This window comes from Mesoplodon mirus (genome assembly GCF_964341445.2).
Source record: "Mesoplodon mirus genome assembly, chromosome: 5".
Classification (NCBI taxonomy): domain Eukaryota; kingdom Metazoa; phylum Chordata; class Mammalia; order Artiodactyla; family Ziphiidae; genus Mesoplodon; species Mesoplodon mirus.
The window spans coordinates 57753047-57768136 of record NC_138980.1 but is presented as its reverse complement, the minus strand read 5'-3'; the positions used below and the strand labels follow the sequence as shown (position 1 = coordinate 57768136).

At 51.9% G+C, this 15090-nt stretch overlaps 1 protein-coding gene across 1 annotated transcript in view; it reads right to left on the bottom strand.

Annotated features, from left to right (window-relative positions):
• The window catches only part of CSF1R (colony stimulating factor 1 receptor), a 29304-nt gene extending 14214 nt beyond the window's left edge, over positions 1 to 15090 (bottom strand). The window contains exons 1-8 of the mRNA XM_082621599.1: positions 14878 to 15090; positions 10674 to 10931; positions 9955 to 10239; positions 8142 to 8278; positions 7309 to 7468; positions 2888 to 3074; positions 365 to 480; positions 93 to 213 (exon numbers count right to left, since the gene is read on the bottom strand). Of these exons, the coding sequence (XP_082477725.1) occupies positions 93 to 213; positions 365 to 480; positions 2888 to 3074; positions 7309 to 7468; positions 8142 to 8278; positions 9955 to 10239; positions 10674 to 10931; positions 14878 to 14926 (1313 nt within the window). The 5' untranslated portion in view covers positions 14927 to 15090. The remainder of the gene's footprint in view (positions 1 to 92; positions 214 to 364; positions 481 to 2887; positions 3075 to 7308; positions 7469 to 8141; positions 8279 to 9954; positions 10240 to 10673; positions 10932 to 14877) is intronic.

Sequence of the window (15090 nt, the reverse complement as noted above, 5' to 3'; positions counted from 1 at the left end):
GGAAGAACAGAATGTGGCTCAGAGTTTCAGGGTGCCCGGCCCCTGCCCCAGCCCCTGCGCCCAGGTGAGGAAGGCAACCAGAGCCCGCTTACCTGTTCGTGTGGCCCCTGCACTGCACCCACGTCACATTGGGCTGGGGGTACCCTGAGGCTTCACAGAGCAGGGTTTTAGAGCCATTGATGAGGGTCCACGTGACCTCTACCTCTGGAGGGTCTGAGGTAGAGGGAGGGGCAGAGGAGGGAGGAGTCAGCCCCAGAGGCCCGTCTCCTGGCTTGACCACCTGACACTGAGCCTTCTCTCCCCCAGCCCAGCCAACCCGGCAGCCTCAGGAACCCCATGTCCCCAGCCCCACTCCATCACTCACATAGAAGGGTGAGTTCAAAGGTCAGGGCCTCCTCGCCTCTGGCATTTCTGGCCTGGAAGGAGTAGTGGCCGGCCTCGAAGGGCTTCAGGCGAAGCAGGGTGAGGGTGGAGGTGTACCTGCATGAGAGGAGCAGGCCATCTGGGGTGAGGACAGTGGGCTCAGACAACCACCTTATAAGGGATTTATTTTTGGTAAAGTGTCCGGGGCACAAAGGCCTTGGCTGAGCCAAGTACCCAGGCTGGGTGCCCCTGAGACATGCAAAAACCCCCAACCTGATTCCCTTAATTGCTTCTTTCATCCATAAAGTGCTTTTGTTCTGAGGTTTAGTAGACGTGATGTCTGTAAAGTGCCAACACTGGGAGGCATATCACAGGCCCCAGTGAATGTACCTACTTTCACAACCATCACTGGGCTAAACAATGCTTGCTGAAGACGCCAGCACCCAGGTCAGCTTGCATCCCTAAAGCGCCAACCCTGCCAAGAGGGGCTTTGAGAGGGGAGAGAGGCAGGATGTAGCCATGGGCTCCAGAGAACAGGGCTCAAGTCCTAATGTTGCCATTTCCTAGCTGTGTGACCTTAGACAAGTACTTAACCTCTCTGATCCTTTGCTTCCTTTTCTGTAAGGGTGACACTTACAGTAATTAATCCACACACTCAACTTAAGGACTAAAGGGATATGTATTCAGAGTGCCTGATAGAGTGCCTGACTCATTGTAGGCACTTGTCTCTTTATTGGAAAATATCTGCAGCCATTACTAAACCCCATGGTATATTCAAAGAGCAATCTCACTCAGCCAGGACTTGGGTGTACAGAACCCCTCTATGTGTGTCAGTTCTTGAGATAACTAACATCTCCTTCTTAAACTGAAAGAATTTAACTTTTTGCATGAGTCAGAATCACCATTATGAACACACCTATCACGTGGGCTGCTTGGTGCCCACGCTTATCTGCCCTGTGCTGAATGGCCCCAGATTACTATGTTCGAGGGCATCTCCCTGGTTCCTTTCCACAGTGTCCCTGTTGCTTACAGACCCGTGAAACCTATCCATGGACCAGCCTCCTTCCAAGGGTCTGCAGACTCCAGATTCAGAACTTCTGCTTTAGACGAGGGGAAGCTAGAAATCCTGGCCAGAAAGGACAAGAAGGGAACTGGGAAGAGGAAGATAAGGACAAGGGAACATCCTTGTTGATTCTGATGATCGACAACACAAGAATCCAGGAATCAAAGGGTTTGGGCTTCTGGAGCTAGAAAGAGAACTCCAGAGAATTTGGGAGTTGGAAGATGTCTAGGGATTATCTAGCCCAGGGATGGCAAACAGGTCTCCTCTCATGAGCCAGTTACAATGGAAATATAGCCTAGAGACTGTGTTGAGAAGGATTCTGAGGCTGCGTCTGGCAGGATGGGTTCAAAAATGAATTAGGAAAGGGTTCAAAAATGAATTAGGGGGCTTCCCTGGAGGTGCAGTGGTTGAGCGTCCACCTGCCAATGCAGAGGACACGAGTTCATGCCCCGGTCCGGGAGGATCCCACATGCCGTGGAGCGGCTGGGCCCGTGAGCCATGGCTGCTGAGCCTGCGCTCCGCAACGGGAGAGGCCTCAGCAATGAGAGGCCCACGTACCTCAAAAAAAAAAAAAAAAAAAAAAAAAGAATTAGGGGTCTCTGTCACGAGTGTGGGAGGAGAAGTTATCACACGCACACCACATATTTGCTGTCCTTGATGGAGCTGTACTCTCTCATTCAAATAGAACAGGGTAAAGAAATTATTATTTTCACACTTGGTATCAGTGTTCCTCCTTGGGGAAGAAACTCTCTTGTTTAGAAAACTACCTGGTTAGGTCACTTTGGATGAGGAAGTAAGACCCTGAGGACAGAGTCCACAGGAGACAAGAAAAAGAGATTTCTAAAATGTTGTGCATGTGGGATAAGCAGGATTCTGGGAGTGGAGAGGCGTGAGAATGCAGAGTCACGCGGCACTCTATAAGAAGAGCTCTGAGCCTGTGGAGAAGGGCACAGCTGGTGAGAAATTCTCAGGGGTGGGTGACCACAGGCTTTTAAAGAACTTCTGATGTATCTGTGACTGAGAGATGTTAATTCCCTCTATTCCTCAAACCTGTGTATGTGGCAGATACCTCGTGCGATCGCTATTAGGAGTGTGACTATGAGTGGACATCATGGGGGGTTGTCTTCTGCATTTGGATTAGTCACAAAAGAGGAGGCATAAGATCGAGAGACCTTGGGTGACCATCAGAATGCACGCCCCCAAGAAATGGTAGAATTCTTAAAGAGGACATTGGATTTTCCAAGGATATAGGACAGAGGGATACACTAATTTGCTCTACATCTCAGACACTGATGACTGATATCGAGGTTCTACATAGTCAAGAAAAGTGAGACCTAGAAACGGGAAAGGACTCGCTCCAGGTCACACAGCAAGGTTGAGATAGGACCCAAGTGTCCTGACTCCCCGCTGAAGTGCTCCATCTGGCTGTGGGCTATGCACATGCGAGCTAATAGGTGATACCTGTATGTGCCCTTGTTGGTTACAAAATTGAGCTTGGGCTGGTGGCCAAGGAAGGGTCCCCGATAGGTCCAGTTAAAACTTTGCAGGCTTGGGTAGGCCTCCACCTTGACTTTGAGTTCGATCTTCTCACCCACGGTTACCTCCTGGAGGAGGTTCTGCTCAGAGGTCAAGTTTAAGTAGGCACTGTCTGGAAAGCAGAATGCACAGAGATCTGGCATTAGTGGGAAGATACCCCAGTCTGTGTGTTCATTTAGTAATCCACCCATTGAGCCAGTCTTTCAGCTGGACCCTCCCTGAGCACCTACTATGTGCCAGGCACACTGACCCCGCCCATAACCCAGACTTGCCCTCTCTCATCTCTTTTCCCACCACCCCCAGGGCTCCAAACTCTTCTCTGCTTCACTGAGTTCCTGGGACAACTTGGGCAAATTCCTATCCTCCTTGGCACCTCTACATCTTTATTTATATAATGAAGAGATTGAATATATCTATGTTGCTATAACTTCATGGAAATTTTTCTAGCAGTTAAAAAAAGTCTGCTTTTTTTTTTTTCCACACGCTCTCACCCATTTCCCCTTTTTTCAGTAGTAGTATAGTCAATGCAGCTTCCATATCCAGCTCTAAAGTGGGCACGTGATCCAGGCCAGCCAATCAGGGTAATCTGTCCCCTTGGGACCAGTGACTGGTTTTTGGGCTAGGCATGTGAGTCCATGACTCTAATTTCCATGATTTTTGTTGGAACTCGAGGGAAAGAGAAGCTCTCATTCCACTGGGGTTTCCAAACTTGGTGCTGCCCCGTAAGAAAAATAAAGAGCCAAGAGTTGGGAAGCAACAGATTCTTGTCCACACCTGAACACCTAAATCTAACTAAACCAGAAGCTCATATCCATGGGGTTTTTAGCTATAAGTCCTCTTTTCATTAGGCCAGTTTGAGTTGATTTCTAGTACCTATAACTGAAAGAGTCTTGGCTGGTTTCTTCTAAGTAAATGTTGCATGAATTAAAATCAAGCTGCTCTGATTGAATTGTAGGCAAAGGAGAGGTGCAAAAACTCCCATCCATTCAGCCTCTCTTTGCCTCTCATGGAAGCTACTCTAATACCCTCTTAAAATCCCAAGGCTTTGCAAAAAGACAAGATGATCTCTCAGGGCTCCTCTTCTTACTCAATTCTATGAAATCTAAAATTCACTCTTCTACCCTGTGTTTTTCCTGCTCAAAAAGCTCCCTGTGATTCCCCATCACCTCCACTATTCAGCTTGTCCTTCAAGGCTCTTCTCATTCAAGTCTCCCTATGCCCATCTAGCCATGTCCCCACTTCTCTCTCTCTAGCTCGCTCTCTCTCTCTCTCTCTTTCTCTCTCTCTCTCTCTCTCTCTCTCACACACACACACAATTCTCCACTCATCTCGATGTTCTCATGTCCCCTGAACACACCACAGTCATTCCAACCTTGGATGTTGTGCTCAAGTCATTTCCTGCACCAGGAACCCCATATTCTTCCTCTCTTCTACTTAGATCCTTCTCATTCTCCAAGACTTGTACCCATTAGGGAGACTCCACCCATCACTCCAGGCTAAAGGAAGCTCTCCTTCCTCTGGATTCCTGTTGCTTTTTTTTTTTAATTGAGGTATAGTTGATGTACAATATTTGATAGGTTTCAGGTCTACAACAGAGTACTTCACAATTTTTAAAAGTTTTACTCCATTTATAGTTATTATAAATTATTAGCCATATTCCTTGTGTTGTACAACATATCCTTGTAGCTTATTTATTTTATACATAGTAGTTTGTGCCTCTTAATCCTCTACCCCTATGTTGCCTCTCCCATCTTCTCTCTCCCCACTGGTAACCACTAGTTTGTTCTCTATATCTGTGAGACTGCTTCTTTTTTGTTATATTCATTAGTTTGTGGTATTTTTTTAGATTCCACATATAAGTGATACCATACAATATTTGTCTTTCTCTGACTTATTTTACTTAGCATGGTACCCTCTGCTGCCCTTTGAGATGACACATTCATTAGGCCCCACATCCACACTACTTCATGTATCTGGTTCCTCCTTTAGATAGCTGTCTTCTCTCTCTGAGTTTGTGAGCTTTTAGGGCAAGGCTGTTTTCTTCTCTCTTCTCCCCTTAGCCATCCAGCCATCCAGCCATCCAAACTCCAGCCACTTCCCACCACCTCCACCATTACCACCCTAATCAAGCCACCATCACCTCTAGCTCAGACTAGCAGTAGCCTCCTAACTGTCTCCCTGCTTCTACCCTCATCTCCCTATAGACAGTCCTCAACAGAGCACCAGAAAGCCATGTTACATCTTGTTACCTCCAAGTCAGATGATGTCACTCCTTTGTTCAGAGCCTCCAATGGCACCCCATCTCTCTCAAGAGGAAAAGCCCAAGTCCTCACCTTGGCCTATCTTCCCCTTCACCTCTGACCTCATCTTGTACTGCTCTTCCTCTCGAGCTCCAGCCCAGCCACACAGGCTGACTTGCTCCTTGCATGTGGTGAGCATGGACAACAACATTGCTTGCCCTCTGCCTGAAGCTCTCTTCTCCAAGATTCTACATGGCTTGGTCCTTCACCCACTTCAAGTCTTTGCTCAAATGTCAGCTTCCCAGTAAGATCTTCCTTGATGATCACCCTATTTTAAACTGAAAACCCTATCAAACTGATTTGCTTTTTTATAATTTATTTTGCTTATTGCTGTCTTCTCCCAACAAGAGTACAAACGCCAAGTGGGCAGGGGTTTTTCTATCTCTTTCATTTGTAGCTGTATCCTCAGCATTGAGAAGTATCCGGCCAGATGTGTGAAGGAAAACAAACATCTATTGAGTGACTACTGTATGTCTGCACTAGAAAACAGATAGGATTAGAATCCAAAACTGGGAGACAGTTCAATGTTCTCCTCTCCTGCCTTAGGCCTCAAAGCTCCCGCCGTAGGATGGGCCCACAGCAGAGCTTAGGTGCTTCTGTAAGCCTAATGCGTTGTTTGTGCTGTGAGGGTAGCGATTCTCATGCTCCCCCCTCCCCGCCTCCCCTCAGGCTCCCATAACTTTTAACACACGAGGTGTGGCCAGACTGAAATGACTCAGAGCCTGTCCCCACCTTGAAGAAACTCCGCTTGGCTCTGGATTCTCAGCCCAGTGGCTATTGCTGCCTCTCACCCAATCACTCTGTGCAAAGACCCGGGAGTCATCTTGGCTCCTTTGTCTTTCACCCCTTCATCCCAGCAGTCACCAAGTCTGGTCCATTATCTCTCTGAAATCGTTCTGGATGACAGACTCTCCTGGGCCCCTGCCGTGGTCCAGCACCCTTCGCAACCTCTAGCCTGGACCACTGCATTAACTGCCCTCATGGGTCTCCAGCCTCTAGTCTCCCATCCAATCCACAAGGCATAGGGCTGAGCCTTCTCACATAACATCTCCTCATGCACACTTAGCATTTACTGTGTGCCAGGTCCTATTCTAGGTACTTCAAATATATATATATTCATATATTCATTTAATTCTCACAGCAATCCTATGAGACAGTTACTGTTAACAGCCCCATTTTGCAGATGGGGAAACAGAGATTAAGTAACCTGCCTAAGTCATTGGTGGAGCCAGGTTGGAATGTGCCCCAGGAGTGCAGGTTCCTGACCACCACACAGTGGACCCTCTGTGCAATCTGATCTCATACCTCTCCTCTTAAAACATTTAACGACCTCCACCGGATACGATGCAAACTCCCCACCCAATTTGCCATCAGATACTACCTTCGGCACTGCTTTCCTGTGACCACCCCTGCCTCCCCTTCATGTCCCTGCTGTTGGCAGCTTCTTTGGGTGTCTCAGATGCTCTTGCTCTCTTTGCCTTTGAGCCTTGCATATGCTGTTCCCTCTGCCAGCAGTGCTGTTCCCCTTCCTTTTCCACCCCTCTCCCTGGCTAACCCACCTCCATTCTTCTGGTCCCAGCTTAGAAGCCACTTTGTCCAAGCCTTGCTTGGAGGTCTCCCTTGGTGTTCCCAGGATACCCCACGCTTCCCCCGTGACCGCACTGGGTGATCATTGTCTGTTCACGTGTTCCTGTGACGTGAGTTTCCCAGGCATGAAGGAAGGAAGGAATGAGTGAACAGTGAAGCCCAGGAGGGAGCTACTGGACACCAATCCCCAAATAGAACTAATGATGCTGGAATGAGATGCAGCCATGCACTGTGGGACCTCTAAGGTGGGAGGGAGGGATTCTGGGGCAGGGGGCGGGGGACCTGGGAGGGCTGTCAGTGTCGTGGCTCCTTAACCAGACCCAGAAAAAGGGGATTCTAGCAAGCTGTTCTAACAATGTCTCCTCCTTCCCTGCCATCAGCTCCCTCTCTCTCAATCCCCTTATGCACCCCCTCACCCCAGGATGCCTGCTGACACTTCCCCACCACCCTGATGCTTACCTACCACCCAGAAGACCATGGAGGTGGAGTGGATGCCCCGGGCATTGGTGGCTATGCAGGTATAGTTGCCAGCATCTTGGAAGCCTACGTGATCGAGGTCGAGGGTCAGGACTTTTTGATAACGGTTGTCATGGAAGTCGGATTGTTGAGAGATGGTGAGCTGCAGCCAGAAGGAATGGAAATGGTATACTGAGGTTGTTTAGGAATTAGAAAGATCTGGTTTCTAATTCTCAGCCTTTAAGGATTACTATCTGCCTCTCCTTGGGCAGGGACTGAACTCTGAGCCTCAGTTTCTTCATCTGCAAAATGGGACTGGCACTGGCCCCATGCTCTTAGGGTTGTAGAGTGAGTGAGACCGAGCAGTCAAATGGCACGGGGCTGGCCTGGCACATGGCGGGCACAAGGAGGAAGGATGTTCTTAGAAGCAGCCGAATGCCATTTCCTCCTGAGAAACGCCCCTCTTCCGTCCCCTCTCCAGAGTTTTTCTGAAAGGACCCTTACATTCCTGGGCTTCAGAGGTGGCCTAGGAACCCCTTGCTAAGTCAGAAGTGAGCTGACATGTGGCTCTTGTCTACAGGCTGGGGCAAAGGTCATGGGTCAAGGGGGTGGAGTACTGCCTCCTCCCACCAACCCCCACAAGATTTAGCGGCACGAGCCCGAGTCCTGCTTCTGGATCAGCTACTGACTGGCTGTGAGATCTTGGGTGAGTCCACTCCCCTCTCTGGGCCTGGGCCATGCCCTCAGCCCAGAGAGCCAGCTTGAGGTGGGGCGGGGGGCTGCATCCTGCAGGGCCTGGCATGTCAGAAGGATGGACAGACTCCCGAGGGACTGACCTTGGTGTCTCCGTGTTGGAGGAAGACATCAAAGTTGACATCAACGTCGCTGGCTGAGCATATGATCTGGGCAGCCTCTCCTTGAATCCGTACCAGCTCTGTAGGCTTCAGTGTCAAGGTCGGGGGTCCTGGGATGACTGAGGTCAGGGCAAGGGACCCATGAACATCCAGGCCAGAGCTGTCACTCTGCTTCCTGCCATGGGCCAGGCTGCCATCCCAAATCCTGGGAGGCAGCCCTGACGCCTGTTTTCCCCACGACAAGTCCTGTCTCCTAAATAGACCTTGAAAAGTCCCCTTTGCTCCATCACCAGTGCCTCTCCCCAGTCTCACCCTCATTCTCTGCTCTGGACCCCTTCAGGCACCTGGGAGGCCTCCCTCCTTCCTCGCAGCAGCCAAAGGGAGCTCTTTGCAATGAAAATTGGATCATGCCTCTCTCTCGTGACAGTATTCAGTGGCTTCTCATCATCACTCTCAGAATAAAAGCCGAAGTCCCTCCCACCTCCCCAGGCCCTGGTCCCGACCTGTGGACACCTGCCACCCTCCACTCCCCCAGCTGCCTTTCCCACCACACAGCCTTTCCCACCCAGAGACTCTACACTTGTTCTTCCTTCCAGGAATGCCTTCTCCCATGCTTTGACTGGTTGCCTCTTCTCATCCTTCAGATCTTTAGCTCAGACATTCTTTGGAGAGGCCTCCTGTCACAATTTCGCTGAATTAGCCTCATCCCCCCACCCACCCCATATTTCTTCAGCTTGATTTCTTGATCATCACAATTGGTATTTACTGACATTCTCTCCTGCCTGTCTCCCCAGTAAATGTCAGATCCATGAAGGCGCTATCCCTCACAGCTAGCCCAGTGCCTAAAACATAGTGGGAATTGAATGAATATTTCTAGCTGTTGCTGTTGTTGAAAGATAATCTAATTCAGTTCCTCAAAGTCCAGACACTAAGGGACATACCCGTGGTCACTGAGAGGGTCATGGCCGAACTAGAGCCCAGGGCTTTCTCTGCAAAGTGCAGGGGAAGGGCCTTCATGGTTCCCTCTGTCCACAGGGTGGGGTCCTTTGACTTCCTGGACAGTTTCGTGGCCTCAGAGCACAGGGCCTTGGGTCAGCCATGCCGCTCTGACCCTGGCCTCATTACAGGCACCTGATTCCTGTCTCAAGCCCAGGTTCTGAGCCTGGGGTCCTGCTGACACATACCAATCCTTCCAGAAACCAGAATCCTGTCCACCAGCCCAGAAGAGACAAGGGGGAATAGGAGTGAGACTTCACCAGCATTTTTACCCCCCAGAGAGAGGTGTCCCATGCACCCGCCACCACAATGCCCCATTGCCTGGCTCATTACCCCACTTCCTGTGCCCAGCACCCAGCACCAGACCAGCACTGAGTGGGAAATCCATGTCTGAGAGTGTGGGAGAGCTTTGGGCCCTCCTTCCGTTCCTGGAATATTTGAAGCCTGTTCCCAGCTCATGACTGTGTACCTGCTGTTTCCACCTTCTCATAATTCACATTTCAGCTCAAATAAAATGTCACTCTCTCCATGAGCCACCCCCCCACTCCCACACACACTATTCCATCTCCCTGTTCAATGATTTTCATAGCCTGTCCCACAATCTGAGACCACCTTGCCCACTGAGTTATTAGCTTATGTGTGCTCTGTCTTTCTGTGCCCGACACCTTACTGTCTTGCCCCAGTAGATGCCCCATAGATCACTCTGTCGCGATTGGAAGGAAGAAATGAAACAAAGCCCCCCCACCGTTACCTCCCCTCAGGCCAGGCGCCAGCTCTCTGTCCCTCCCGGCCCACACACCTTTCTGAACTTTAAGCCGGATGCTGAGGGACTTCACCATCCTGCCGTCCACCCGAGCACTGCACTCGTAGTCCTGACTCTCAATGAACTTGGCCTTGTGGATGATGAAGCCGTGTGAGGGCAAGAAGGAGTAGTTGGTTTGGCGCAAGACAGGTCGGCCACGCACCCGGACCAGCGAGACGCCTGCCCCCAGCGCTGGGTCCGTGAGCAGGCAGGGCAGCAGCGCGTCCTGACCCTCCATCACCGTCACTTCCTCGACCAGGACCCTCCAGGGCCGAACAGGGTCTGGGGAACGTGGGGATACGGGGTTACAACTGCCTTCCCTCCACCAGGCCAAGAGGTCCCTGGACATTGGTGACAGGAAAGCTCAGAGATGCTGATCATTTGCCTGAGGTCACACTATACCAGGGAAGCTCAGCTGATGCTTGGGGCTCTGAAGCCAGGTCCAGCCCCTCTATTTAATGCTGTGTGACCTTGGGCAAATGACTCAACCCCTCTGAGCCTTTGGAAAGTGGGCAGAATCACAGAACCACCTCACAGGGTTGTTGTGAGGACAACATTAAATTAGAAGCACTGCCACAGGTCTTTGTTCGTGGCAGGTACTCAGCAAATGTAGAGCTGGCTTATTGTGATTGTTAATATTAAGGCCCAGCCCTCCTGCCCATTCATGGTCGGACCTGCTTGGCTAGTCCTCTTGGGAGTGGGCTCACAGTCCTCACCTTTGACATAGAGGTGGATGGTGGCGCTGCCCCCCAGGGGGTCTTCACGCTCAGTGCAGCGGTAGGTTCCCGTGTTTAGGAAGGTGGCGTTGTCCGTGGTGAGGATGCTGCTGGGGGCGTCAGCGTCCAGAGTCCAGTAGGTGGAAATGGGGCCATCCCATTCCACGCTGCCGTTGCTCACACATCTCAAGGTCACGGTTGTGCCTGGCTCCACGACCAGCTCAGGGCCACTGGGCTCTATCACCGGGACCCCCTGACCTGGTGATGGGGGGTTGGCAAACAGAATTGAGGCCTGAGGTGACACCCCCTTGGCCATACCCTGCCTCTGAGATGGGTGCTGCCCTGGCAGGGGTGATGCTGGTTCTGGGGTTCAGCTGTGACTTGCAGGATCACCTTGAACAAGTTCCTGCCCCTCTCTGGTCACTTGCTCAGGCCCCCAGCCCAAACCTGCTGTGATGGACTGATGTCTCTGAGAGAAGGGTAGTGGGAGATTTCTCAGCCTCCAACCCAGCCGCTGTCCCATGGGGGCTCCCCCAGCTTCTGGCCTCAGTCTCACTGGCAATGACTGCATCATTCTCCCCAGGAGTGGACTCCTTCAGCCTCATGTACAAAGTGGGCTGCATCCCGGCTGCTAAGCCCAGCACCTAGCTCAAAGAAGGGGCTTCAAACAAGCAAAGGAGGAAACAAATGAATGGAATGTTCATGGCAAAGTTCTCTGAGTTAATTTACATGGGGAAGAAGAAAAGTGGTGTAGGATCTTAGCCCAGGAGAGTTAGAAAGGTTCAGAAGTCTTCTGTTGTGCCCACTCCCATCACTGGACGTCTGGTCTATAGCACAGTGAGATGGTTCAGAGGCTCTGTGTCTCAGTTTCCTCACTTATAAAATGGGGACCATAATTGTACCCATTTATTGGGATAGATATCAGGAGATTTAAACACATGGAAAACCTTTAGAACGTCACCTGTCACCAAATATAAATACTCAGTAAGGTTAGCCCTTATGTTTGTTATCTAGTCCACCCCCGGCAGCCCACCCTGGCATCCCAGCACCGCTGCATTTACTAGGGAGACAATCTCTTTTAAGGAAAATTTTCCTGAAGGAGAAAAGAGAACTTGAAACTCATCTCAGGCCCTCCGGGAAGAAGGCCCATCGCCTCTACAGTGTCAGCATTTTTCCAGGGCCTAAAATAAGGGCAGCGGAGGGAAGTGAGAGCTGATTCAAGGCCTTGGAGGGGCTGCCAGGCGCCCTCCAGCCTGTGTAGGCGGAAACACATTGCTGGCACCCGGCCCAGCCCCAGTTTCCGCTCAGCCTGCAGCCCTTCTCCCAGAGATGCTCTCACTTCTGCTTCCTGGCCACGGGGAGAGACCCCCTCACTCCCAGGACAGGGGGTACCACCTGCTGGGCATTGGCATGTCTCAGGCTGTGGGACCTGGCTCTTCCACTGACCCACTAGGTACCCCTAGTGAGGCTAAACCTTCCGTCCCAGCGATGGGGCCATGGACACGCTAGCCCTGAGGGCACCAGGTAAATTCAGGGACTCTCCGTCGTCCTGCACAAAAGCTTCTTAAATAGGTCTTTCCATCCCACTGCCCCGCCCCCCTGCCCTCACCATAGACCCCAGAATTGGAAAGATCCTCTCTGTCAAATGATATCAGGATGGCTTATGTATTCATTTTGTACCCATCAGAGGTGCGCAGCCTCTCTGCCTGAGCTTCTGATCAGCATAAAGGATTGAGTGAATACTGCCAAAGCCAACACCTGGGGGTTGTAGCCAGCACTCCTGTGCTGCGGACCACCAGGGATGGGGACAAGCATCATTTCTGGCAGGATGTTGGCAAGTCCCAACAGACTGGGTGCTGGTTTATTACTGCTGCAGCCATGCAGGGCCCCAGGCAGGGTTGTATCATAGGAAAGAGCTTGGATCGTGGGGGTCACACCAACCTGGGTCTAAAACTTGGTTTTCCCCTGCTAACTGGGTAGGTTGCTTAACCTCTGACCCTCAGGCTACTCTTCCATCCAATGAGAAGAATCCCAATTCCCACCGCTGAGAGGTCTTAGGAGGATTCAGTGAGGTGATACGCAGCCTCTGGCTCAGTCAGCTCTCCTGCCCTGGGTTACTGGCTTCAACTGCTACACTTCTAACCTTCCCTCTGGTCCTGACACTCTGACAGCTGAAGTTTTTAACTTTTCAAGGTCACAGCCTATGCCTGTAACATCCCCTGGTCTCAGACTTCTGTGATTCTGTGTTCTGCGTCTGCCCCCCGCCTGGTCTCACAGGTGCCTTCTCCCTTCCCCTCCCCTGCTCTGTCCTCTAGCTCTGGCCTCGGCCTCCCGGAAATGTAGTCAGAGAGGCATCTCTCTTGTTTCGTCCTGTCATCTCAAATATTCACGCAGGCCAGGGCTGACACCCTCCATTTCCGCCCCAGCTCCCCACCGCTGGGTTGGCTGACAGGAGGAAAAACCTGCTCAGGGCCGTCCTCCCTGGGCTGGGGCCGGACCCCTTCTGCCCCTTCACCCCACCGTCTCATCTCCCCAAACCTCCCCACCCCCTCCCACTTGCCTGGGAGACCCCTCTCCATCATCAGCTCCCAGGATATGCCCCAACTTCCTCTCCTCTCCCCCGAAACACACACACACAGCACACACCAAGGTCTGGGGCAGAGCTCCCTCCTCAGCCCAGGGTCTTGGCGAGCCTCTCCCGGTCGCTAGCGTGCTCTGATCCTGTCCCCCAGCTTTCTCACAGCAGCCCCCTGCCCCCCCGCCACTCACCACTGGTCTACTGGTTTGAAAGCTTAGGTTTCCACCCTGCTGTCCCCATCTCTTCTTTCCTTTGAGGCTAGATGCTGGATAGCCCCTCCACCTTCCAACAGTCCCCCACAGGCAGATTCTGGGCAGGAGGACAGGACAAAGCAGTGAAATAAAACCCATGGAGCTTTTTAGGGTGAGGGGAATAGTCTCTATCTTAACTGAGTTGGTGGGGACACAAGTGTGTACCCTTGTCACATCTCATCGAATGTATATTTAAGAATCTGTGCTTTCTACCGTGTGTAAATTACATCTCAACAAAAGAGAACAGACTTGCAAGCCCAGCGGGATGGACTGGGCCAGAAAAAGACCTTCAGTGGGCCATCTCCTCATCAGGGACCAGACGCACCTAATCCCCAGAGTCCTGCAGCCCCAGGACGGTGGGGAGGCCAGAGCTGAGCCTGCCTTCCCACCCCACCCACAGTCCCCATCCTTCCCTGAGCTCCTTCCAAATAAGCAATAAAATTTAATGTGTTTGTTGGGCCAGCTGTAGATACAAGCCAAGCACCCAGCCACTCACCTCCAGTGAGGCACCCTCCTAGATGGAGATCCTGCATCACTGCTGCTGCCAGAGGGATGGAGTTAGGTTGGGGTCTGCCCCACAGCTCTCCATCCTGAGCCCCAGCAGCCTGTGTTTGGGAAAGCTCTAGCCCAGGAGACCCTCGCTGTCCTCCCCCCAGACAAGCTTCTTGCCCTGTACTCTCTCCTCCCAAATTTACCTCTTCTGAGCCCTGGGCCAGAGAGGCTAGCCTCTTATGTCTCCTTCTGACCCCTTGCCCAAGCCACCCAAGGAAGGACCATTGCCTCTCAGGCCTCTCCCAGTCAGATCCTGCCTAGTGATTCACAGGATGGCAGAACCAGCAGAGCCATCAGGGGTTCTCTGGGGCCTCCCTACTCAGTGTAGGTCTGGACCAGGGGCATTGGCATCTCCTAGGAACTTGTTAGTGATGCAGAATCTCAAGTCACATCTGAGACCTACTGAGTCAGAATCTGCACCGTAACAAGATCCCTGGGGAATTTGGATGCACGGTGAGGTTTGAAAAGCATCTAGTCTAGTCCATCACCGCCCCCAACAACCTGCTATTGACTATTTAGTGGACACTGAAGAGCCCTGAGAGCATCAGGGACATGTTCAGGACACACGGACAGTCAACATCTGAGCTGGGACGGATCCACAGCCTTGGTCAGGTTGGTTCCACACCATTCGTACCCTCTTTACCCCCCACTGCCTCTCCAAAGCAGACACCCACATATCTGCAGCCCAGGGCTGGGGAGATGGAAGCATGAAGTGGGGACACCCAGTGAGGGGCAGGGGTTTAGAGAGTCCCTCCACAGGAGCCCTCTCTGTCACATCCCCTTCACCCCCCACCATCCCCCAAGGCTCCAGGTGTGCTCTTACCGTGCCAAGCTGTGGCCACCAACAGGATCAGCAGAGTCCCTGGGCCCATGGCCTCTGGGGGAAGGCGGCAGACCAATGCAGGGCTTGGGGGTGGGCAGGGAGCTAGATTCCTGGACACTTGCTCTGCAGGGATCAGGACAACTGGACATGAGTTCCTCTCCACTGCACTGGCTGTTTGTCTTGTTTTCCTCTTCCTCCTTCTTCTTGGGCTGA